This window comes from Miniopterus schreibersii, assembly GCF_964146895.1.
Source record: "Miniopterus schreibersii genome assembly, chromosome: 9".
Classification (NCBI taxonomy): Eukaryota; Metazoa; Chordata; class Mammalia; order Chiroptera; family Miniopteridae; genus Miniopterus; species Miniopterus schreibersii.
In genome coordinates, this window is record NC_138118.1 from 32,701,524 (window position 1) to 32,728,776 (window position 27,253).

At 37.5% G+C, this 27,253-nt stretch overlaps 1 protein-coding gene across 1 annotated transcript; it reads left to right on the forward strand.

Moving 5' to 3' along the window:
• Positions 1-12,581: 12,581 nt before the first annotated feature.
• PSMA2 (proteasome 20S subunit alpha 2) lies at positions 12,582-26,589 on the forward strand. The gene is made up of 9 exons (XM_081147959.1): positions 12,582-12,746; positions 15,118-15,521; positions 19,320-19,396; positions 20,531-20,663; positions 22,341-22,463; positions 23,171-23,252; positions 24,567-24,640; positions 25,626-25,683; positions 25,771-26,589. The coding sequence occupies exons 2-9, from the start codon at positions 15,322-15,324 to the stop codon at positions 25,885-25,887; spliced, it is 864 nt and encodes a 287-aa protein (XP_081004085.1). The 5' UTR covers positions 12,582-12,746; positions 15,118-15,321; the 3' UTR covers positions 25,888-26,589.
• Positions 26,590-27,253: the final 664 nt, after the last annotated feature.

Here is a 27,253-nt window from a genome sequence, read left to right on the forward strand (position 1 = left end):
ATACATATTCAGGCTACTGTGGTATGCTTTCTGTTTCAAATATATCCCTGGGTTTTATTATGTCTACTGATTTTCCGTTTAACCATAATCCTTTACTTACTTATCTCTAGGTTTTAATAAGCTATCTTACTTTGTTTATTTTTGAATGAGGCAGGGAAAAATTAGCAAATCTTGGGCTCAGGGTAGACAGAGGGGAGGGAGAAATAGTAAATGATTTGCTTTAAGTTAAAAAGGCCATTGCTACAAAGAGATAAAAATGATAAAAGGTAAAATAAATTAAAGGACATACTAAAAGGAAAATACAAAGGCAACATCCTTAGCCTATTTTTGGTGTAGTACTGAATTTGTTCACATCTCATTTTAAAAGTCTTTCTCCCAAAACAATAAATTACAAATCTCATGAGCTATTTAATGAATTCTAAATGTCATTTTGATTTCATGTCAAATGTCAAGGACCTTTTTTGTCTAAGTAAATTAACATAATACATCCCATATAAATTCCACCAAAGGCAATTTTAGTTTTCAAAAACAAAATAAAACAAAACAAATGCCAAACAGAACAAATCTTTCCTTACTGTAGGAATTATCATCTTAAAAAACAATATTCAGAATTAAAATAATAACCTATTTCCAGGTGTTACTTAAACAAAAGTATTTGTGTAAGTATTCTTGTGTAAGAAAAAACACTGGCAAACAAAGAAAAACAGAACCCGAACACATAACTCTTGGTATGACTTTTAAATTACTTTGTTTTGTCCTAAAAATTTAATGTTTACTTAAAACCTTATAATAAAAATAGACATATAAATCCACTGAGCCCCTGAATAAACAAACATTTCCAGACTTTATTCCTGATATAGATTTCAAATTATCTACACATTATTATGAAGAATGTTTTAAGCTATATTGATTTTAAAACAGACACAAAATATTAAAAACAAAAAAATCTTCCTCTTTTCCAGAAGTGTTTTATGTTAAGTTACCCTCTTTAAACATCTCTGGTGTCAATTCTGGGTGAACCAGGATGGTCGCTTCCTGTCTCGTTCAATAATCCTCTTGCCCTGATCTTGTTCAGATGGTGTCTCTCCCATGTACAGCACCCTGGTCTCTACGGTAGGAGCCTTAAAAGGGCCCCCTTCTTGTTTCCCAATCTGTCTTCTGATTTCTGCAGTCTCCTTGTGCACGTTTTCATAGCAATAGCCACAAAGGACATGTTTCTGTTTCAGGTGACCACATTCATGACAAATATCTATGTTGTTCTATAAAAAAAAAAAAAAAAAAAAAAATCAACAACAAAAAATACATATTTCAACAAGAGGCAAAAGAACAAATAATTACTGATGGTAGTGATGCTTATATTTAAATTTTCTTGGAGTAGTCATGCTGCACAAGAGGTCATATATCATCTACTTCAACCTCACTTTAATAGAAAAACTGAGGACAAACAACATTGAGTTTGAATTAGTAGAAAAATTGGGACAACTCAGGTGCACTGACTCTGACTCTGAATATACACAGCAGTCATATTATATAAAACGGTACTCTATTCCTTCCCACATCTTCAAATACTAAGCATATAATAAAAAGGAATTCACTTTTCCTTTCAATGTATCTTGGGGAAAACAAGATGGTAAATACATTACAAGTTGGCTTCTCCTGATTTATCAGTGTAATTCAAATCCCTATATGAAGTATAGTTGGTAGTTGGTGTAATTTTTTTCAAAAATATATGTACATCAATTATTCCTTAATGTAAAATTTCCATCTTGTTTTAATCTGAGAGTATTTTCATGTTTTTATACATGTCTACCCAATGTTAATGAGAAAATTACAACCTTTAAATAAGTCTTTTTGATATGTTTAAAAGTAGATTTGAAATATAAAGAAAAATAGGAGTGACATCAGTAGGATGGCAGCATGAGGACCTCCAGGGCTCTCCACTTGAAGTTACAAGTTGGACAGCTATAATACAACAGAGGATTCCCTGCTCAACATATAAACACATCTGAGAGATCTACACATTGAAATAACTGAAGGTGGATGTATCTCAGGGAACAGGGGAGGAGGAGGGAAGGAAGAAGGCCAGACATGGGTATCAAAGAAGTAGCCCAAAGCTCACTATGCGCCAGAAGACTCAGTATCAGGGAAAGTGTTGGGTTATGGCACATACACTCTGCAGCACTAAGGAACAGAGAGTTAGAATCAACATTTCTCCTGAGTGACTAGCACACCCTGCAGCAAAACCCAGTGCAGGGCAGAGACAAAACACAAAAGTGTGGCAGCTGTGGTCTAGCAGTTGCTATTACCAGGCAGAAAACAAAGCCACAGATGTGTAGCTGCCTCCCCTCACCCTCCCAGAACTCAGAGTGGCAGCTGCAGATACTGTAGGAGTACAGGTATAGGGTTACAGTGCACTCTCTCTCAGAAGCCGTGAAGACTGGAGAGGCAGAAACATTTATCTCTAACCAGGAGGAGTATACTAAAGTTAACAGTGACAGGGTAGAGACATGGCAGCTAAGGTCTGGCAGCTACCATTACTAAGAGAGTAAGGCCACAAAGAATAGACCTCTCCCCACTCACCCAACTCCATCTACTGCAGCAGAGCCTGGTGACTGCACCTCGGACACCTCAGATAGTATAGCAGTGCTAGCACTATCTAGTTGCAGGAGGTAGTGCCAGGATCTCACAGGCCCAGAGACCCATTGCCCACCACAATCCCCCATGGGGGTGGTGCCAAAACTAAGGGATGCCCACCTCCCCAGGGAACACAGGTCATTTCCCACAGAAAAGACACCACCTCCCTGAAGAGATTCCAAGAGCCCCAGCAACCCTGTCACTGGGTTGAGTTGCTGTGTGTGCCTGACACTCAGGCAGGAATACTTTTGCTCTTCTAGTGTTGCAGAGAGAGAGTGTGTGCTGTCATCAACACATCCACTGCTACAGCATCTGCTGGGGCTGCTGTGAGCTCTGGGAAGGTGAGGGAAGGTTGCTATGCAACTGTGGGTTATGCTTCAACAATACCTGCTAGAAAACAAAAGAAAGATCTCTATGTATCAACTTATTAAACAGGTTAATATTTGAAGTCTCAAATATTTTTTTAAAAAGTAGATTTCATCTGTGGCAAGCGAGACTCAGTTGTTTGGATCATCGTCCTGTACACCAAAGGGTGGTGGGTTCTATTCACGGTTAGGGCACATACCTAGGTTGTGGGTTCAATCCCCAATTGAGGGGCGTGAAGGAGGCAACCAATTGATGTTTCTCTCCACATCAATGCCTCTGTATCTCTCTCTCCCCCCTTTCTCTATCTAAATCAATTTAAAAAAAATGAACATAAATAACAAAGCTGATTTCATTTCCACAAATGCCTAGGCAGAGAAATAATCCATCAAACACAATAAAAACTAAGATAACAAGGAAGCTCAAAAAGAAAATTTTAAAATCTCCAGAAAATAAAGTTAAAGACATAAAAGTATGTAATTTAAATGACAGAGATTTCGAAATGGACGTTCTGAAAAAACTCAACAATACATGAAAACTCAAAGTTTAATAAACTCAGAAATATAATCAATGAACAAAAGGAGTACTTTACCAAAGAGATTAAAACTATAAAAACAAAAAACAAATTCTGGAGCTGAATACCTTAGTACCTGAAACGAAAAATGAACTGGCAAGCCACGGAAATAGACTTGACCACGTAGAGGAAAGAATTAGTGATACTGAAGATAGAAATCTAGAAATGACTCGGATGAAAGAAAAGAGAGAGAAATTCCAAGATGGTTGCAGAGTTGGTGGCAGCTCCAATCACTCGCAACACAGGACCGGACTTGTGGCTAAACTGCAGAGCAATCAGCTTGAAAAACCAGTTGAAGTGTAGTCGACCTAAAATATTGAGAGCAGGGAACACAGAGGAAAGACAGGAGGAGATACGGGAGGGTGAGCCAACTCACACAGGTGTGTGGCTGGGAAGCCAAGAGGATATTGCCGCAGTGGAGGTCCTGACCCCTGGGGCCATGGAGGCCTTACCCTCCCGCAGGTGTCTCCGTTCCAGAATAACAGAGAAGGGATGGGGAGCCCCAGTAGCATTGGGCAGGTGAAATCAGTGGGGATTCAGTCCAACTGAGAGATTCAGACCACACCATCCCAGGTAAAGAGCAATTTCTTTGTTTAGAACACCAGCCTGGGAAGTTTGCTCTAACCTGTGACTGTGGGAGGGGTCTGGCAGCAAAGCTCAGTGCAGGCGGAGGAATATGATTGGTGCACCAAGCAGCGAGTCTGAGGGGTTTCTATTCTCTAGAAGAACTTTGGTAGAGTGCAGAAAGTGAGCGGACAGTGTGGCTTGGAAAAAGAATAGGTCCTGCCTACCTTAAGCACGTGGGTGGTGACCATCTCCCCACCTGTGGGAACTGCTAGGTCTACCCTATCCTGCTGTGACCCAAAACAAAGGGGACCAGCACTGTGCTGGAAATCTGCAGCCACACTGCTTGGTCTGATGGTGCAGGGGACACGGACATTTGGCGGAGGCTGATTTTCTTTTTTGATCCTTTCCTACTTGGTGGGGTGGCAAGGGGGTGCCAGGGAGCCAGGCAGAGCTGAAGCAGTGACTGTCTGCAGGGTGGATTTAAGTCCAGGAGAGAGATCTGTGTGTGCGGGGCCCATTAGCTGCATTACAGGGAAGCAGCTCCGAGCTCCCAAGTTCAGCCAGTGCAGCCCTAAAAGGAAAGGCCCGCACCTCCTCTCCACTCGGAGAAATTAAGGGCACCACCCCCAACACGAATCTGTTTAAACCAATCAGCCGGTCCCATACCTGGACACCAACCCCCCACCCTGCCGCCAAGAGCACAGCTTCATGGGGGAACGGAGATCACCTCAGAGCAGGGACATTCAAAGCGTGAGACCCAGACCAAAAGCAGACTAAACCTCTGGACTTCAAAGGCCCTGCCCGCTAGAAAACTTGGGGTTCCAACAAGCCGAGCTTCATTCAAGTTGCCCAGGGACAACCAGGGACAACAACTGATATTGGCTTGCACCAGAGAACCTCACCGAAGAGAGGCTCAGAACTGGCACACTAAAGTGGCCAACTTCGGGCAAAATCAGAGCAAAATCCAGAGCTCCACAAATAGCAGATCAAAAGGGTGAATGCAGCAGGCACTAAAATCTTCAGAGACAAACCAGTTTTTAAAAATCTTTTGTTTCTTTTTTTGTTTTATTTTTTTCTTATTTTTTAATTTTGGGAAAGGGAAAGGAAAAGGGAAAGGGAAAAGGAAAGGGAAGAGAGGCTCAGGCTTGAGAGGGAGAGCTCCTACTGTTTCTTTCATATTTCATTTCTTCTCTTTTTTCCTTTATATCTTATTTTTTCCTTGCTTTTATTTTTCATTTTTTCCAATTTTCTTTTCATATTCTATATTTTATTGAATTTATTAATATTTAATTATTTCATTTTAAAATTATTTTTAATGTTATGTTTTATACTTTATCTTCCTTTTCTTTCATATTCTTTTTGTTTCTAATTCTTTTAATATCTTGTTTGGTATTCTTTTTTTATTGTTATGCTTTTTTGTTGTTAGTCTGCGGGTATTTCCTGTTGTTTTCAGTTTGGTCTTATTTTTGTCTTGTTGCCATTTGCATAACAGTTGGCATGAAGTGGTCGGGGTTGACCCTCACTGTCAGCCCTACCCAGGGAGGAACGCAACAGGAGAACAGCAATCAAAACCCAATTACAGACTATGGTTTGGAATATGGCAGAGGGGCTGGTGTGGGGGAGAGAGGGTGAGTGTGAGATAAAGCGCGTATAAATGGATGAGAGGGCGTGAGTGTGCATTAGAGCTGCCTGCCTGCATGGGGACTCCGGGCAGCAGTTCAAGCTTGCAGCTGCTGCCACCACCACTGCTACTGCCACTGGACCAACGCTTCTTGCTCTAGGTCTGGGGGATGGCCATTTTTGATACCTGTGGAATCTTCCCCAGGAGCAGGCCCCTGGTGGGGGAATTGGAGGTTCGGGGCCAGGGTTGCCTCGAGTTGGCGTCCAGCCTCACCACCACAGCAGCCACCCAGCACAGTACTTCTCACTCCAAACTGGAAAGGGCCACTTTGGAATACCTGCCGTCTTCCCTGGGAGGAGGCCGGGGCAACCTGGCGCCCAGCCTTGCCAATACCGCCATTGCTGCCGCTTTCCAAACCCAGCCAGAAAGAGAACTTAATGAAATAGAGGCAAGCAATTTATCAGAGTCAAAGTATAAAGTAATGGTTTTTAGAATACTCATCAGGCATAAAAAAGGACATAGAAACAATGAAAAAGAACCCATTGGAAATGAAAAACAACATAGCTAAAATAAAGAATATACTGCAAGGAATCAACAGGTTAGAAGCAGAGGACAGAGTGAGAGACTTAGAACAAAGTAGGAAAAAAAATCACTAATTCAGAGCAGCAAAAAGAAAAAGTACTTAAAAGGCATGAGGACAGTTTAAGGAAACTTTGGGACAACAAGAAACGGAATTTAAGAAGATTGAAATCATATCAAGCATCCTCTCTGACGACAATGGCATGAAACTAGAAATCAACCATGACCAAAAAAAAAACCTCAAAAATATTCAAACACATGGAGGCTAAATAGCTTGTTATTAAACAATGAATGGGTTACCAATGAGATCAAGGAAGAAATAAAAAACTTCCTGGAAACAAATGAAAATGAACACAAAACAACCCAAAATCTATGGGACACAGCAAAAGCAGTTCTGAGAGGGAAGTTCATAGCATTACAGACCTACCTCAAGAAAGAATATCTCTATAATAAACTAACCCTACAACTAAAAGAACTAGAAAGAACAAGGAAGGCCCAGAATAAGTAGAAGGAAGGAAATACTAAAGATTAGAGCGGAAATAAATGACATAGAGACTAAAAAAACAAAGAAGAAATCAATGAATCCAAGAGGTGGTTCTTTCAAAAGATAAACAAGATTGATGAACCTTTAGCCAGATGCATCAAGAAACACAGAAGAACCAAATAACATAGAAAAGGAGGAAACAGAGGACAAACCTGTAAAAGAGCACTAAACCAGTAACAGACTGAAACACAAGGGAAAGCAAACAATGGAGACACAGAGCTACCAGAAAATAAAAGATAAAATGGCTATAAGAAACCCCCAAATATCAATAAACACCCTAAATGTAAATCACCTTAAATGAGCTAAACTCACTAATTAAAAGGCACAGAGTAGTAGGTTGGATCAAAAAACAAAACCCAATTATATGCTGCCTTGAAGAGACACATCTCAAATGAAATGACAAACATAGATTCAAAGTGAAGTGGTGAAAAATGATACTTCAAGCAAATAACATCCACAGAAAGGCTGGTGTAGCCATACTCATCTCTGACGAAATAGATTTCAAGATAAAAAATCTAACAAGAGTCAAAGATATACATTTTATAATGATGTAGGGAGCAATACATCAAGAAGACATAACACATATTAACATATATGCACCCAACCTGGAAGCACCAAATATATAAAGCAAATACCAACAAAACCAAAGGGAAAACTGATAAAAACCCAATGTTGGTAGGGGACTTAAATACCCCATTGATAACTATGGAAAGATCATTCAAACAGAAATCAATAAGGAAGTAACAGCCTTAAAGGGCACACTGAACCAAATGGACATAATCAACATTTACAGAACTTTGTATCCCAGAATACCAAATTATATATTCTTTTAGGGTACCCATGAAACATTCTCAAGCATAGACAACATGTTGGGACACAAAACTAGCTTCAACAAATTTAAGAAGATTGAAATCATACCAGGATATTCTCTGACCACAGTGCTTTGAAATTGGAAGTCAAGTGCAAAAAGAGGAAAAACCCCACAAGTATGTACAGTTAAACAACATACAATGACTGGGTCAAAGAAAAAATAAAAGATCAAAAGATACAGAGAGCCCTGGCTGGTATGGCTTAATGGTTCGAATCCTGGTCAAGGGTACATACCTGGGCTACAGGTTTGATTCCCAGCCCCAAAGACGCTCTTGGATTCGGGGTGCTTAACAGGAGGCACCAATCAATGTGTCTCTCTCACTTCGATACTTCTCTTTCCCACCCACCCCCTTCCACTCTCTCTAAAAAAAAAAATAAAAAAAAAATCAACGGAAAAAATATCCTCAGATGAGGATTAAAAAAAAAAATGCATAGAGACAAACAAGAATGACAATGCAACATATAAAAATTTGGGGGATATAACAAAAGTGGTAAGAGCAATGTTTATAGCATTATAGGCCTACCGCAAGAAACAAGAAAAATCTCAACACAAAAAAAGAAAAATACAGACCAGTATCTCTAATGAGAGAAAAAGAACAAAGCCAGAGGTGTCCCACTCCCTGACTTCAAATTATACTACAAGGCTATAGTATTGAAACAGTAGGAAGAAAAACATACAGATCAATGGAATAAAACTGAGAGCCCAGAAAAAACTCCCACATATATGTGGGAAACTAATTTTTGACACAGGAGCCAAAACCATACAACGGAGAAAAGAAAGCCTCTTCAATATATAGTGCTGGGAAAATTGGAAACTCATATGCAAAAGAATAGACTGCTATTTGATACCATAGACAAAAATTAACTCAAAGTGGACCAAAGACCTAAATATAAGATCTGGAACATTAACATACATAGAAGAAAACATAGGTACTAAACTTATGGATCTTGGTCTGAGAGGATTTTATGAATTTGAACCCTAAGGCAAGAGAAGTAAAAGCAAACATAAATGAATGGGACTATGGACATCAAACTAAAAAGCTCTTGCACAGCAAAAGAAACTGCTAACAAAACAAAAAGGCAACCAACTGAATGGGAGAAAACATTTGCAAACAATACCTCCAATAAGAGTCTAATATCCAAAATATAAAAACTACTCATACAACTGTACAAAAAAATCAATCAATTAAAAAAATGGATGGGGGGCCTAACAGACACTTCTCCCAATAAGACATATAAATGGCCAAAAGATATCTAAAAAGATGCTCAACTTTACTAGTAATAAGGGAAATGCAAATTAAAGCCACCATGAGCCCTGGCGGTAGCTCAGTTGGTTAGAGCATTGTCCCAATATGCCAAGATTATGGGTTCTCTCCCTGGTCAAGGTACATATAAGAATCAACCAATGAATGCATGGATGGGTGGAACAACAAATTGATGTTTCTTTCTCTCTCCCTAAAATCAATTAATAAAAACAAGTGTTGGAGAGGATGGGGAGAAAAAGAAACTGATACACTACTAGTGGGAATGTAAATTGACATAACCATTCTGGAAAACAGTAAGGAGGTTCCTCAAAAAATTAAGAATTGAGCTACCCTATGATCCAGCAATTTGGGGTACTGACCTGAAAAATTTGAAAATATTTATTTGTAAAGATGTATATTTACCCCTATATTTATTATAGCACTATTCACATGGAAACCACCAAACTATCCTTTGGTAGATGATTGGATAAAGAAGATGTGGTACATATACACAGTATACTACTACTCAGCCATAAGAAAAAATGAAATACTGCCATTTGAATCTTGAGACTATCATAGTAAGTGATGTAAGCCTGAAAAAGACAAGAACCATATAATTTCACTCATATGTGGGATATAAAACAGAAAGCAACAAACAAAACAAAACACTCATAGACACAGACAACAGTGTGGTGGTTAGCAGAAAAGGTGGCAGGTAGGGAAAATAGAGGAAGGTAAAGGAAGCCAAATTCATGTTGATGGAAGGAGACTTGATTTTAGGTGGTGAAAACACAATGCAATAAACAGATATATCATAAAATTGTAGTTGAAATTCTCTCAACAAACTGTATGAATTATTGTTGTTTTAATTAATGAAGTATTTTTCAGTTCCAGATTTTTAGTCCCAATTTTGACTCAGTAATACTTCTTGGCTTAAGTTCTAAGGGTTTAGTTTAATAATGAATGTGGAAGCTTAATAGTAAGTTCAGTTCTCTGTTCTGGAGTTTCAACTGCACTGTGCTGCTGCTGTGGAATGCCAGTACAGTGGTACCTCGGTTTTCAAACACCTCCATTGTAAAACGTTTCGGTTTACAAACGCCGTAAACCTGGAAATGCTTGGGTTTTTTAACACATCACGGAAGTTGAACATGCCACACAGCTTCCACTGAGTGCAAGAGCCTGAGGCCTAGCTGTTAGCAGTGGAGCCCTGAAGACCCGCCTAACACGGAGGTGATATTTGGGCTTATTTGGTGACTGTATGCAATCAATCTGTGCTCATCTCATCTCAGGAGCACTCTTGCAACCAGTTTGTTTTTGTGACTGTGTGCAATCAATCAGGAGTCCTCTGCCAATCACCCCTTGCTGTGAGAAATGGGTAAAAGCTGCAAAGCCAAGAGAATCATTAGCAAAACAATAATAGAGGTGAAGAGGGAAATTATTTCCAAACATGAAAGTGGTGTCCGTGTATGTGATCTGGCAACACAGTTTGGTATGGCCAAATCTACAATTTGTACCACCTTAAAAAATAAAGAAGCCATTAAAAGAGCCAATGTTGCAAGAGGTGTTAAAACACAAGACAAAGAACACAGACAACTGAAGAAGTGGAAAAATTGCTTTTCATATGGATAAGTGAAAAACAGTTGGCCAGTGACAGCATTTGAGAGCATTTGTAAAAAAGCTTTTCATTTGTATGCTGATCTCATCAAAAACACCCCTAGAACAAGTGCTGAGAGTGATATTTTCAAGGCAAGTAGAGGATGGTTTGAAAAGTTTAAGAGGAGAAGTGGCACACACAGTATGGTAAGACATGGTGAAGCTACCAGGGCCTACAAAGAAGATGCCAAACAATTTGTTTTGGAATTTAAAGATTATGTAGAGGCAGAGGGTTTCCTTCCCCAACAAGTTTTCACCTGTGATGAGACAGGCCTCTTTTGGAAGAAAATGCCAAAGAGGACCTACATAACAAAGGAGGGTAAATCATTGCCAGGACACAAGCCCATGAAAGACAGGCTAACCCTTTTATTTTGTGGGACTGCAAGTGGGGATTTTAAGTTGAAGCCTTTGCTAGTCTACCATTCTAGAACCCCAGGGTACTTAAGAAAAACAATGCCATAAAAAGCAAATTGCATATGATGTGGTGGTCAAACAGCAAAGCTTGGGTAACTATGCAATTTTTTTTTTGAGTGGGTTGATGAAGTGTTCAGGCCAAGTGTAAGAAAATTCCTCCAAGACAAAAATCTTCCAATGAAGTACCTGCTTGTTATGGATAATGCTCCAGCTCACCTTCCAAGCTTGGAGGACGAGTTTATGGAAGAGTTCAGTTTTATCGAAGTAAAGTTTTTGCCCCTTAACACAACTCTACTGTTGACGAGTAGGTCATATCTAACTTTAAGAAGCTTTACATCAAAGCACTGTTCCTAAGGTGCTTTGAGGTGACCTCACAGAGCTAACCCTCAGAGAGTTCTAGAAGAATCATTTCAATATCCTACACTGCTTCCATCTCATAGACAAAGCTTGGAGGGATGTGTCTCACAGAACAATGAAGTCAGCATGGACGACATTATGGTCAAAAGCTGTCCCTGAATGTGTATTTGAGGATACTGAAGAGGATGCTCCTATTGTTGAGGATATTGTGTCTCTGGGAAAGTCCATGGACTTGGAAGTGAGTAGTGAAGATGTGGAGGAGTTAGTGGAGGACCATAAGACTGAACTCACCACAGAAGAACTTCAAAACACTCTGACTGAGCAGCAACAGGTGGCAACTGAGGAATTGTCTTCAGAGGAGGAGGGAAGAGAAAGTGTTTCTACTGCACTAATCAAAGAAATGTGTACAAAATGGGTTAACTACAAATTTTTGTTGAAAAATAGCACCGATAAAGCTGCTGTAAGTCATGCCGCTAATACTTTCAATGATAATGCTATGTCTCATTTTAGACAAATTTTAAAACATTGGAAAAAGCAAATGTCAATTGAAAAATTTTTAGTGAGGAAAAGATCCAGTGAATCTGAACCAGGTCTCAGTGGTGTAAAAAAATTAAGGGAAGGAATGGCAGGAGGAGTCACCTACAGTGATTATGAAAGAGGGCTACAGAACACCTGAACAACAGTAACCTACTGTGCTTCTGGAAGAGGACCATAGAACACCTGAAGGACAGTTACTTATTGTGATTATTGAAGGGGACCCCCCATCCAAACCATGACTATCAACACTGCAGGTAAGAAAAAATTAATTTTCATTTTTATCATCTACGGTACTATTTACACTGTGTTTATTATTGCTTATACAGTATAGTATATTGTGTTTATTGCTCTCATTGCGTATCATTTTATGGATCTATGGTATCATTAGATAGTAAAATTCATGTTAAATTGCCATTTTGGGGTTGATTTTAAATGTCTGGGATGGATGAATCCATTTTGCATTACTTTCTATGGGAAACCACGCCTCAGTTTTGGAACATTTCACAACTCAAATGGCCTTTCAGAACGGATTACATTAGAAAACTGAGGTACCACTGTAATTCAAACATGGCTATAAAGCCATAAATTAACAGATCAAAGGTAATAAACACTATACTTTTTACTAGATCAATGAAGAGTGTGTCGCCATACATCCAATGGAGCATGGAGATCTAGAACTATCTGAGAATAGGAACACACAAGAAAGTTTAAACAGAAGAATTTGAGCTCAAGAATTAGACTGCCAGTGCTCAAAATCTGACTCCACCACTTAACAGTTTGTGACCACAGGTAAATTCTTTTTGTCTGTTTCTTCATCCTAAAAATGACCAAAGCAATATTTACCTTGGAGGGCTGTTGTTAGACTGATGAAATAATTCACATCTTAGATACATTATAGGAACTTAATAGATGTTAGCTATTTTTATTACCAATCTAAGGATTTTTCTTCACAGTATTTTACTGGACACAGTAAAGAATAGAATACGTAAGTAAAGGCCAGTAAAACCCAAAACCCAATATAACTACTGCTTCTAACTTTAATTTTAGGTTCTGCCACAATGAAGATGTTTACCCATATATAGCTCAAAATCACATAGCTCAGGACTGGCACAGCTCACAGTTAAAAAGTCATTTAGCTAAGCTCTTCACAACCCAGTCCTCTATGAAGACTCCAAACTCCTTCCTTGACTATGTTCCTATATTTAGGCTACAGGACAGTAGACATACATACTGAAAATATTTTATTTTGCTTATGTCAGAAGAAAGTGGACATACAAGATCTGAGAATACTTTACTCATATGTTATATGAATATACCAGGAAGATATGCAGTGGTAGTCATGAGAAAAAGTACACCCACGAAAATCAACATACTACCTTCACTTTAATAAGCTTCTGAGGATTTCTTCTCCTACACCGGTTAACTTCAATGCTGCGTCTGTTTTTGGGCACTGCCATCCAAAACATACTATCCGAAAGGCTGGAAATCTCCTTATTTTCATTAGTATCATTTGCTGATTCTGTAAGTATAGCTGGACCGTGGACCACTAATTCTGGTTCTACAAAATAAAACATGGAGATTCAGAATCAGTTTTTAGCTTCTAAATGACTATTTTCAGTTATCATTCTCCTTAATAAGCAACAGTGATATGAAAACAGACATATTTATAGATAGGTCATTTAGAACATTACAATCAAAAGACATTTAACAGAAAAGCTTAGCTATTAAATTATATCAAAGTTCATATATAAAGTAATTTTAAAGAAAATGAGAAGAATTTTTTCTGAGAGGCACCTGCTGACATGAAATCAGTGAAATTCTCACTTTATGTAAAACAGAACTCAGAGGTTAAGTAGTAAGCATGAATAAAAGTCTGAGAGGCACCTAATTTAAACAAAACAAAGCAAAGCAAAAAAAAAAAAAGCCCACTCAACTGTCCATATCCTGCAGGTGGGTAGTATACCTAATTACTTTACATGTAAATCTAAGCTTGAAAGTACCAAAATGCACTTCTGACCTAGTGAGTTAACTGCCTACTGACTCTTTTATTATATTTAAACAGTTAATTCCTTTGACACCTAAACTAGCAGGCTCTATTTAAGTCACTTAGTTCATATTTAATCTTGATTCCTTTTTCTAAGAAAAAGAACGAGCTCACCACCCTTTGTACAATATTAATTTATATGACTATCAACCTTTCACGTCTGTTTTTCTAAATTGTTTATAAAATCAAATAGATTCCTTTACCCTCTCCTTGCTAGTCCTCAGACTTGCAATACTTCTTTTGATTTTAGGAACTCTTAAGAAGATACAGGCCCTGGCTGTGTAGCTCAATTGGTTAGAGCATAGGATAGCCAAAGTTCAGGGGTTGATCCCCTGTCAGGGCACATACAGGGGTCAACGTTCCTCTCTCTAAAATCAATCAATAAAAACTTTCTATTTTAATTTTAAAAATTAAAATAAAAAAATATACAAAGCTGAGTGACACTTAACTGGTATTCCTTTTATCTAAAAATATTTCTAAGCATAGCCCAGAGGTTAACAGCACAGGCTCTGGAAGGCATGGGTAACCTTGGGACCTTTCTCCGTCTACTTCCTCAGTTGAAAGGTAATGTCTAATTGGATTGTTCTGGAAATTATCCCAAGAAGCACAGGCAGGCTTTGGCATATTGTGAGTGGGCTCTCAGTTCAGACTGCCTGGGTATTATCACGTTTGGTACACCTCAGAAATGGAGTAGAATGTGAATACCAAAAAATGAAAATTTTAATATCTAAGACACTTCCAATTCAAATTAGTTTCCGGGGAAAACGGTGGGATCAGGATTCAACTGCACGGGCCTCAAACACCACAAAGACGACACACTGCTTTAGGGTGTGGGAGGACACGAAAGGAAAGCTAAAAGGATCCAGATAGTGGTGGTCCTTGATGCTGAGCTAACGAGCTTCGGTAAGATTCTGTGTAGGAATGTTACCAGAGGGCTTTTTTTTTTTTTTTTTTTTTTTTGTGGAGAGGGAGTAGAAAAAAAACAGCTGTCTCTTGTTCCTAAGTAAGCGTCCCTGAAAACGTCCCCTATCGCGGATCCCAACGCGGGAGAAGGGCAGAGTATGAACTGTACCCATCATGCTGCCTGGGGTTCTCTCATCCACCTCTACCCTACAGTGGCCTTCTTTACGTACCCCACGGAGGGCTGGGAAAGCCTGACCAGCTCTTCTGAAGTTTCTGCTGCAGTCGCGCCCAACAGTTCCTTAGGAGTCCCCGGGCTGTAGGCCGCTGAAGAACCACCAGCACCGGCATGGCTACCAACATCTTCCCCGCAGGCCCAAGTCTTCGATATGGCTGGCGAGTCCCGCCCCTATCCCGAGCATGCGCACAGACACAGAGCCGGGCAAGCCCGGCTTCTGGAACTACAACGCCCAGCATGCCGCTGGAGCAGACGGAGAGAAAAGAAGGAGCGGAAAGGGAAATGAAAGAAGCCCGTCGTTGTGCGCAGGTGTGTGGCCGTGCATTGCCTCTCCGGGTAAGATGGCGGAGCGCGGTTACAGCTTTTCGTTGACTACGTTCAGGTACGGAGATTCTCCGCGTAACTGAGGTTGCGGGATCTTCGCCCGCCGGTTTTTTTTCCGTATTGGTCTCTGGCTTGGTGGTATTGGAGGGCCCAGTAAGGAATGGGGGGGGTGGGAATGCAACTTTGCAAAGTCATTTGTTGGGCCCGCCTGCGGCCGGGGGAGCAGGGGTCCCGGGAGTCCACAGGAACTCAGGTGGGAGGGATCCCGGGCCACCCTGGGGCTGTAGGAGGGTACGGCCCTCAGCCAGGGAGGCTTTAGCTGTGGAGACTAGAGAAGAAGGCAGCTTTGGCTGAGCTATGTCTGGGTGTCCCGTTCAGAACTCAGGATTTCCTGTGACCCACGTAGGCCTGACTCCGGAGCTTCTGGAACTCGGAATGTTAGTCAAATCTCAGAAGGCCTCACGTTACCGTTTCACCTACGTCTTAGTCTCCTTTTGGTACTGGTGTCTTTAAAAATCTGCAACTTTAAGTTTCTTCGATGCCCTTATTTGAAGCTTAGGGACTAAAAATGAAAGCGCTAAGCTATCACATAGTGTTTGTGGATCCCAAACTACGAAGCTACATTTGCGTTTTGGCCATTTTTTTTTTTGGAGGGCGATATGTTTCCTTTTAAAAGGATTTTACGCTTTTCTCTGTTAGTACGAGGGGTTAAAATAATTATATTTTTCAAAACATCGTTCCCAACGTAAGAAAACCATCACCGAAGACTTAATAAACCGACGGGTAAGGGTTCAGTTTGACCATTTTGTTATGGATAAGTAAGACGCCATTTAATTAAAATGTTTCCCTAGCTGACGGCCGAAGGCAGATGGGATAACTTGAGTATTTTATGTGTGGGTGTAACTTAACCTATCTCATGTATTTTCACTACCATGTGTGGCAGGTATTTTCTCAGCATATTAGAGATGAGCTAACCAAAGCTAGGACAAATAAGATAACTTGAGCTAACATTCAAACTGGACTCTTTCTGATGACAAAATTAATACATTTCATTACCATATGATGTTTTCTTAAAAAACGAAAATACCTTACTTGCTCTTGACAGTTTTCAGTAGTTAAATGAGGGTATGCAGATTTTAAACCTTTAAATGGAATTAATTATGTAATAAAGTGTCTGATCATATACAATCAGAACAGTATTTGCCAAGTAGTCACTGTTATGTTCATATGTATGAACACAGCAAACCTGGTCCTTTGTATTTAAGAAGTTATGATCTTAGTGGAGCTGAAACATAAAACAGTCATATCATGAGGAACTGAATCTTCTTATAATAAATTTATTAAAATAAACTCTTGCTTTGTCTTACCATGATTGTTCCACTCTGTTTTACATTTTCAAAAACATTTGTTTCTAGCCTGTTGTAATGAGAATTAAACTATTAATGGTGGAAATGACAAGAGACTGCTATAGGTTGAGAAGGTATTCTTGTGTATTACATGCAGTTGAGAATATTGACAGTGAATGAGTAAAAAATCGGTGCTTATAATTGCATTCTGAAAAATGTTTTTCCTTTACTTGGGAATTTTTACAAAAAGAGGGTTAAAGAATGAACATACTTTTATTATTTTATTTTATATTTTTTTATTTTAATCTTTACTGTTGAAAGTATTACAGATGTCCCCTTTTTCTACCCCTTTGACCCCCTCCACCCTGCCCCCACACCCAAGCCTACCGAATTACTGTCTGTGTCCATGGGTTATGCATGTAAGTTCTTTAGTTCATACCCCCCCGCCCCCCTCCCGAATCTTCAGTCAAGAAGGAACATAACTTTAGATTGGGTAGTCAGAGTCAGGAAAGGCCCGTGCTTGGGGGTGATTTTTGAGATTGGAAGATGAAAAGGATCCAACAGTTTAAAGATTTAGGGGTAGAGAGAGTTGCAGACAGAAGGAAGGGCATGTGTGAAAGTCCCAAAGTTAAAAAGAGTTTGAACTCTTAAAGGAATTGATATAAGGCAAATGTGCTAGAGTATAGTAAGGAAAGAGTTAGCATGGGTCAGGTCTAATCTTATAGGGCTAGAGTAAGTAGTTTTTTAAGTGAATCAAGAAGTTACTGTAGAATTTAAGTGAGCAGTGACATGGTACAAAGGTAATTCTGGCTGGGAGTATGGAAATAAGGATGGAAGAGAGGAAAACTAGTTAGAAGGGCTATTTCAGTTATCCCAGGTAGGGATGTTGGTGCTTTGGAATGGGGTAGAGGTGTGGTCGAATATAGAAAATGATCAGTGAGCTCACAGATTAGTGAGTTTTCATACAAAAAGATGCAATGATAAATGTGTATACAGGTACAGAGAAAATGTAACTAAGTTTACTTGAGCCTTTAACATGTTCCCCAGAGGTATTTGAAGTAGGCATTAAACAATAATTGAAAGCTGGATGGGATGTACACAAAATACCATAATGTATCATTGAAATAATGACCATTAAAGGAAAACAGCCTAATTTTTAAAATTTAAATGCCTGTTCATATTATTCTGCTCAAGTCAGCTAAAGTTTTCATTTAAGAGTCTTTAAATTACCACCCCTAGACTTATTTCTTAGGTAGGTCTAGATGTATCTCTGTCAGCCAAATGATTATGGACTTCTGGTAGTAGGTTATGTGTTGGAATACTGATTGAACAGAGCTTACACTTTGTTGAGGAAGACAAATATTGTAAAAAATAATTCAGGTATGACAAATCTTAGCCAAAGAGAAAGTACAGGACACCATAGGCTTGAGAGTATGTGATACAACCTAGTTTGGGGTGGTCAGGACAGCTTCCCCAGAATAGGACATTTCTACAGAGGATTAAGGGTGACCAGGAAAGAGTTCACCAGGTGATGGTGAAGTGCATTCCAAACAGGGATTATTAGCTTGTCAAAGGAGTTTTTGAAATAGAGTAGTCTGTATGTCTGGAGCAAGGTGAGGTGGTAAGAGTTGAAATTTGAGTGACAGAGTATCCATAATTTTATGAAGATAAAAGAGATGGCTTTTTGAAATTCAAGATATCTTTTCAGTAGTAGACTGCAGCTATGTACCTAACTATGTTACTCTGGACAAATTACTTTCACACAAGGACTTTAAAATAAGAAGGTTGATCTGTGATGTTTATGATGATTCTACTTCAACAACTAGATTGAAATAAAGTATCACCTAAAAAACCATTTGGAGGCTAGTATTTCGCTACCAAACCCATAGAACTAAATGTGTTAGATATAATCAGCTCATGACTTCTAGAAATAGTTTTCTAATATATAGGAAGAACTTTGTTGTGACTGATATCTAGGTCTTACGTCTTAGGCCATTCTACTTTCTAATTGTATATATAAATGCACCCACATGAAATATATGCTGCTGTTTGGTATTAAACAGACATTCATGTTCTTAATAACATTACTATTTTGGTGTTTACTTATTGCTAATTTTGTGCCGGAAACAAAAGGCATCACTTCATTTAATTTTCACAACCTTTGAAATAGATAGCTACTACAGTACTATTATCTCCATTTTACAGATTAGAAAACTAAGACAGAGAGTTTTAATAACTTGCCCAAAATCACAAGGCTGAGGTAAGCATCGAAAGGCAATAGTAACGATACTTCTTTAAGTGGTAGACAAGAAGAAAACCAAAGGAAAGGGATTAGTATTTCACTATGAATGTGTTCAAATCACCTGGTAAACTTTAGTTTCTGTACAACTTCATGATAAAATTTCATAGTCTAACTATTTCTTGGTTTTTGATTAATGGATTTGGAGATGTTCCTATAATAAATATTTGGGCATGTGTGAATTTAATAAATATATTTGTTTCTTTTTAAGCCCATCTGGTAAACTTGTCCAGATTGAATATGCTTTGGCTGCTGTAGCTGGAGGAGCCCCTTCAGTGGGAATTAAAGGTAATTAAATACTTATTAATTTCAGGTGCCTGTTAATAGTTATCCTAATGTTCTTATGGAATTAATTAGTAATTAATAATGCTGACCAGGTATTTCTAGCCAGAATTCACCCTTTGCAGCTGACTACTTTTCCATTGTGACCAGTCAGCAAGGTGTTTAAAATTACTTAGATTAAGTGCAGACATGACTGGTCAACATTTGAACACGGAAACACATGTATACTTGTGACTGGTCAGCAAGGTATTTATTAATTTATAAATAAATAGCTGTGGCAACATAACTTGTAATAGTTCTTTTTGTTAATTTATAATATCTGAAGTTTAAAGAAAGTAGTAAGCCTAACAAGGTGATTAAATTTTTTCCAAAATAAATATAGCATCTTTATGTAATTAGTTGTGTTAATCTATAGTCTTTCCCATTCAGATAACTGAGTATTCTTTTATTTTTCCATTGATTGTCTATATCACTATTCTCTGGCACTTTTTATCCTTCCTATAATTTAGAAAAGGTTATTTATAAAACTTAATATAAAGATACCCTTTAAAAAAAAGTCTCTGACATTGATTTTAAATTTCAGATTATAAGAACAGTAGGCCAAGTAGGCAAAATTCTATTATTTTAAAACGTGGTCCTACCTGGTTTTGCTCAGTGGTTAGAGCATCTGCCTGCAGACTGAAGGGTCCTGGGTTCGATTCTGGCAAAGGGCACATACTTCAGTTGCAGGTTTGATCCCTGGCCCCTCTTGGGGTTGGTGCAGGTGCAGGAGGCAACCAATTGATCTCTCTCTCACATTGATGTTTTTCTCTCTCCCTTCCACTGAAAAGCAATGGAAAAAACATCCTCAGGTGAGGATTAAAAAAACAAATAAATAAAAGAAAATGATTTAAAAAAAACAAACAACAAAAACATGTGGACTCTTAGGTGTCCTGGAATACTTTAAGAAAGTTGTATAATGCTGTTAGCTTAGGGATTTCTTAGTGTATATAGATGACCAGGTGATTTTAATATAGAAATCTAGAAGAAAAAGTTTTATAAGTAAGAGGATGTGGGTAAAATGTAGCTATGATTTGAAAAATGTTGAAGCAGTCTTTAAATGATTAAACATTTAGGTGTTTTTTGATTGTTTTTTTAAAGCTGCAAATGGTGTGGTATTAGCAACGGAGAAGAAACAGAAATCCATTCTGTATGATGAGAGAAGTGTGCACAAAGTGGAACCAATTACCAAACATATAGGCTTGGTGTATAGTGGCATGGGCCCAGATTACAGGTACGTTATACTATTTATTAATTTTCTCACCATCTCATGACTTGGTCATAATCTATATTTGAGGAGGGGAAAAAAAAGTCAAGGAATGTTTATCCTGCCTTTTTTTCTGTTTTGTGTAGCAACAGTAGCATCTCTGGCAGATGAATTTAGTTTGCCTGTAGTGAAAAACTAAGGATTACTTTATGAAGATGCTCAGTGCAAGTTAGTTGTAAAAGAAGAGATAGATACAGTACTTACTCCTCTTACCTCTATTTAGTAGTTTCCCCCTTCTGATATCACAGTCCCTCTTCTACCATCCAAGGGCTGGGCTTCAAGGGCTTTGCTATTTTCTTTCTTTTTGTAATATGTCTTTATTGATTTCAGAGAGAGGAAGGAAGAAGGAGAGAGAGAGAGAGAAACATCAATGATGAGAGAGTCAGAGAGTCATTGATCGGCTGCCTTCTGCACGCCCCCGACTGGGGATTGAGCCTGCAACCCGGGCATGTGCCCTGACCAGGAATTGAACAGCGATCTCCTGGATCCTAAGTCAATGCTCAATTGCTGAGCCACACCCGGCCGGGCAGCTTTGCTGTTTTCTAATGCATTTTAAAAACAATAAAAGCAATAATAGGTATAATAAGTCATCAGGCAGCAGAAGAAAGCATCACCATCTAGAGTTAACCTCATTTTATTTATTTCTGTTTTTAGTAAAGGGACAAAATTCTCAAAGGCCACTGAAAGTTGCTAAATATGGCAGCCATTCAGGATCCAGATGCTCATCTGTTCACTCCTTTATATTTCACAGGAGGAGAGAGAGTAATCCTGTTACATCAGGGCACCAGCAAGTTGAAAGAGATTGATAGCTTTCTTTCATTTAACAGTATAAGAAATATGACTTCATTCTTGATTTTGTTGGAACATAGGTAGAGCCAGAATTTCACTTTAATAAGTTTAAAAGCAACAGTGTTTCTGGAATGTGATCAGACTTCACTACAGTGGATCCTGTTACTGGTATATAGAAGGGATTCCTCAGTGTGCTACTACTGATGGAATAAACAGAGGGAACAGGACCTTAGTTTTTATTGTACAGGGGGATAATGTGTATGCTTCAGATCAAAGGCCCATCCTATTTGTCTTGTTATATGTTTGTTATACAGTATATTCTTTTGATAAATTTTACATTTAAGTTATAAGTGCTTTTTGGTGTCCTTTAATCTCTGAAAGGGATTCTTTGAAGTGTAGTCTGTGGAAAAGATTGAGGCATAGTGGGAAAAAAATACTTGAAATTTTGTGTTCACGTGTGCAGGTGTGTGTGCTGGATTGAGATATAAAACAACAGGGTGACTGCCTTTGGGATAAGGTGCACAATCTTGAAACCATGGAGGGAGAGAAAGCTCTCATTGTGTATACTAAATCTGTTATTATTAAGCTGATTGGTACTGCTAGTCTCTATTTTTTGTTTGTTTGTTTTCTTTTTGCATTGTCCCTATTCACTTCCTGTGGCTCATCTCTTTGATGCTGTGATGTTTTCTTGTAAATTAACGGGAATCATGTAAGAGCAAGACTGGCTTTGAGCAGATAGTTACTATTAAAGAGGTATATGTAAAACTTGTGCTGTAGCTAGATGCTGTTAGAAGGAGAGTGGGTCTTTAGAGTGTCTTAATTTTAATTAAACTTTATTTCTTCTTTGTTTGGTAGAGTACTTGTGCACAGAGCTCGAAAACTAGCTCAGCAATATTATCTTGTTTACCAAGAACCCATTCCCACAGCTCAGCTGGTACAGAGAGTAGCTTCTGTGATGCAAGAATATACCCAGTCAGGGTAAGTTGATTTTATTATTTGAAATGTGTCATAAATTAGAAAAAGAAATCATTTTAGAAGAGTAGCTATATTAAAGAGAGGACTAATTCCTGTATTTGCTTAACAAGTAGAGAAAATCACTATGATGAATAATTTCTCAACTGGAACTAGAATATTTTCTTAAGGAAAAAATTTGAATGTTTACTTGCTGTTCATATAATAGGAGAAAGCAACAGAAAGTAGCTTCTAAATAAAGTTATTTTCCAGTTACTAAAACACTTTTTATAGGCAAACAACCCTGCTGCTTCCAAGTTTATCATCCCAGTCAGAAGTAATCATAAGCACACCATGAAAGCAGTAACTCTTTTTAATTCTCTTAAGTTTGGGTGTGAACATGGATGAGGTAGTGTAAAGGTAGTTGCTGATGTGGAAAGCCAGTGGAAAAACTGCATTGCTGAAGGTTGTCATTTTGTTAGGCACTAAATGTCACTACACACTTATTAAAATCAATATTTGTGTCACTCCATTTACCAAAATGATATAACTACTATTCCTTGGTACCACAGAGAATTCATTTAGATTTAATTTGTTCGGAAAGAGGTATTACGTACTTCTTAAGGAACTTGCACGTCTAATTTGGTTTACCTGATAATTTGCTTTATTTGAGAATTAATAAATTCTTACTCACGTTGACTTTAACCAAGTAATTTTCATTTTTCTTTCTTCAGTGGTGTTCGTCCATTTGGAGTTTCTTTACTGATTTGTGGTTGGAATGAGGGACGACCATATTTATTTCAGTCAGATCCATCAGTAAGTATCATAGATGTATATGAGGTATTTGTTAAAGTACTCCTTTAACAGCTAATAAAAACAATAACAAAAATTTTGAAATTAACAATATATATTTTTCTCATTTGGGCTTTAGAAAGTATGAAATAGTACATATTTATTTGCACATTTGAAGTGTTGATAATTCAGTCTTTCAATGAAGAAGCTACATTAGTTATGCCCTCTCTGTTCTCTCTTGTTCATTAACTTCACATAATTGAGTGGTTTGTTGAAATAGTTATCAAATCTTTTTTTTAAGTCTCTGGAATTCTGTTACTTTGAGAAATATTGTAGTGACATATATGGGTCTAGAGGACAGTGTTGTACTCTGCCACCTGTTTAATCTTAGGGCTGACTTGAGTGTGACTAATCCTCTGCAGACATTGAGGTAGCTGTCTTTTGTTTTGCAAAATGGGTGTCTTGTTTACTCCAAAGCAGAGGATTGGTCTCTGAGTTAAAAAGTATTCATAAAGGATGCTGCTACTCTACATCTGTCTCATTTGCTGTGAGGAGAACTGGAAGAAAAAATTGATTAGGAACTGATCTTTCATATTTTATGGATCATTAGATATTTATAGGTTCACTTAATTCCAGTCTTAAGATCTAACCTTGTAATCTGAAAAGGCAAAAAAAAAATTTTGTTATTTTAAATCTTATAATCACATCTCTGAGTTTCTGAAGCTAGATAACAAGCTTTCCAGTGGGTGGGAGAAGCCACCATCACTAGAATTTAGATTTTACCTTGCCCTTTTTCATCCATTTTATCTAAAAGGCAGTTGTTTCTTTTAAAATATGTTTGGTATTTTTGTGTGTGTATGCATGCATGTGTATTTTTTCAACATGTGAAGTCATGACATTGCTGCTGCTTTAATTAATTTATTCAATGATAAAGAATTGAGCACCGTTTTTCAGATACATATGACAGTTTTGTAGAGCCCTTCAATACTAGTAAGCTAAAATATTACTCTTAATTGTTTGCTGTAAGTTAACCTCAGTTTCCTTTAACTGGCTTTTTTTATGTAAATTGCACATTTTTAAAGGGTATAATTTGATGAGTTTTGATGTATGTAAATACTTGAGAAAACCATCATCACGATCAAGATACTGAACTTCATAATTTCCAAAACTTTCTTCATGCCTTTTTGTTATTTATCCCTGTAACCTTTTTTAAAAGAATAACCTACTTTTTGACCTTAGAAGTTAGAGACAAATTATAGAGCTAAAAAATAAATGTTAGGGCAATATAATTAGATTAATGATTTAAAATATGGGTTTTCCTCTTGACTTCCTGATTAGGGAGCTTACTTTGCCTGGAAAGCGACAGCAATGGGAAAGAACTATGTGAATGGAAAAACTTTCCTTGAGAAAAGGTAGGCACACCATAACTGGACTTGTTAGCAAACTTACTTTATGGCTTTCAGCTCTCTTTAAAGAATTAATATCCTGAGTCCAAACATATTTGTTGTATTATTCTGATAAAAAATTCCTTGGCTCCCCATTTTTCAATATATTAAGTGGTAATATTATTAATTTCTTAAGAACTTCTCTTTCTATCAAAAAAAAAAAAAGATAATTGGATTTGGAGAAAACTTTTTAAATGATTTGAGTGATAACATTTTACATTATGACAATTACGAAAATAAATTGCAAAGCCAAATACCTGGTACTGATGGTAAATATAGGATATAACTTGATAAAAAGTGGAGCACTATGTAAAAATCTGCTGTCACTGCCCTAACACAATAAATTGCTTTCACTTATTTTCAGCTGTATTCTTGCCTCAGCGTTATTGTAGTCCACCAAAAAATGACCTACATTTTGAATGGGAAAAGTTTGTAGTTGACTTCAACTAACAGATGAACCTTCTTGGTACATTTCCACATACTATTAATGCTAAGATGGCTAACACCTGGTATTAATTTTAGGATCTTAAATCACTTTCCTTTTTCTTTTACCAATTATTAATGAGTCTTCAAAACATCTCACATGGAGTTACAACTTATAAGAACAAACAACAAATTTTAGCAAAAGTGTTTTTTCTGCTTTATTTTTGAAAATTATTATAATATTGCCACCACATTTTGATTATATTCAGCTATTTATACTTAAAGAAGTTTCCTAAAATAAACTCATGTTGAGATGATATTCTTCATGATACTGGGAATGCACTCTAATTATTGTCAGTTTTTTATTTGTGGACAGCTATCTCAATGAGGTGACTAAAAAATTAATCTTAGTATTTTTAAGAGTGTTTTAATTTTTTTTTTAAGTCTTAAGCTGTTGTTATCCTTGTTTTAAATAATTATAAATAATACAAATAATGCCACACTTTTTTTTTTCTCAAAAACTCTTTAGATATAATGAAGATCTAGAACTTGAAGATGCCATTCATACAGCCATATTAACCCTAAAGGTTAGTTCAATATCTAACAGTTGGATTTATAATGATTTTATAATTAACTGTTTGGAAAATTGACCTTTTTTCCTGCCTCATCCATAGGAAAGCTTTGAAGGGCAAATGACAGAAGATAACATAGAAGTTGGAATCTGCAATGAAGCTGGATTTAGGAGGCTTACTCCAACTGAAGTTAAGGATTACTTGGCTGCCATAGCATAATGAAGTGACTGAAAAATCTGGAATTTCAGATAATCTCTATACTTAAACATGTTTAAAATATGTTTCGTTTTGCAAACTTTTTGCATACTTATTTCTACATGATTTAATGGACCGATGTTTTTAAAATGATACTTATAAATCATACACTGTTAATCCAACTTCCAGCTTTTCAGGAGTTAGTAAAATTTTAAAATAGTTGTTTTCTGCTTTTTATCACAGTTGATTTCTGGAAACTACATTGCAAAACAGAATGGTAAAGTCACTCTTTAGTCTTCATGTAATTTTGGTTAAGTCAAATCTTATTACCCTCTTTACTACTAGATTTTGTCTATCCTTCAGTAAAGCAAAATGCTGATTTTGGTAAACATTTTTAGAGCTGAGAGAATCTGCAGATGTTCTGTGTATTCATGAGACAAGATAGGAAGCATAGATGTTTCTTAGGCACCATTAGATGTGGGTCAATGAAATTCTAGGATGTTCTGTGAAATAGCACTGGAGCTTAGGAGAGTGCTTAAGCCAAATAGTCTCCTACAGGATATATATTATGTAAGTAAGTAAGAAGTTATGTGCTGGTTTTTGTTGGTTTCTCTACCACAAGTAGGTAAATGTATTGTAAAAGATGTCCTTAGTTCTACTAGACTTTTTTAACTCAAGGATGAACATGAGTGCTGGAAATAAAATACTGATACTTAAGCATCAAAACTATGGTTTCAGACTCCCTCATTCATGTAATCTCAGAGTAATCAGACCCTTTACTTCAAATTAAGGCCCATACAAGCAAGCAGATGATAGAGTATCTAAACTCTGTTTTCATAGTATGTGAAGGCATAGTATTGTTTTCTTTGTCTTTTTAAAAGCATCTTAGGATAAGAGAAATCACATCATTAGTCTGGCTCACAGAACGTAGGAGAGTTTATGAGTGTCATTATTCTTACCAACAGATAGTAGGCATTTCCATGATTTAAATGTAGCTAAAAATATTTTGATTAAAATTTAGCCAACTTTAGGGGAAAAGAGTCTTAGAGAATTTTGGTCAGGATTCCGTTATACCCACCATGACTATAACACCCCTATCTCACATGTGGCAGAAGCATTATTATGATACATGCGAACTTATTTCAAGATGTTTGTCTTGAAGGCCTCATCTAATCTTTCCTAGTGGGCTCTTGGTATATTGTGAATCCAGCACACAGGAAAGAGAAGGTAGTGATAAAAAGGAATGGTTTTTAATCAGGTCTCACCTTTCCTACTTACTGCCTAGGTGACAGCACAAGGTAATTATCTCAGAGGGTTTTCTGAAACTTAATTTGGTAATGCAAATGAAAGGCCTGGCAAGGATAATGATTTGGTTAAGTACTCTTAAGTT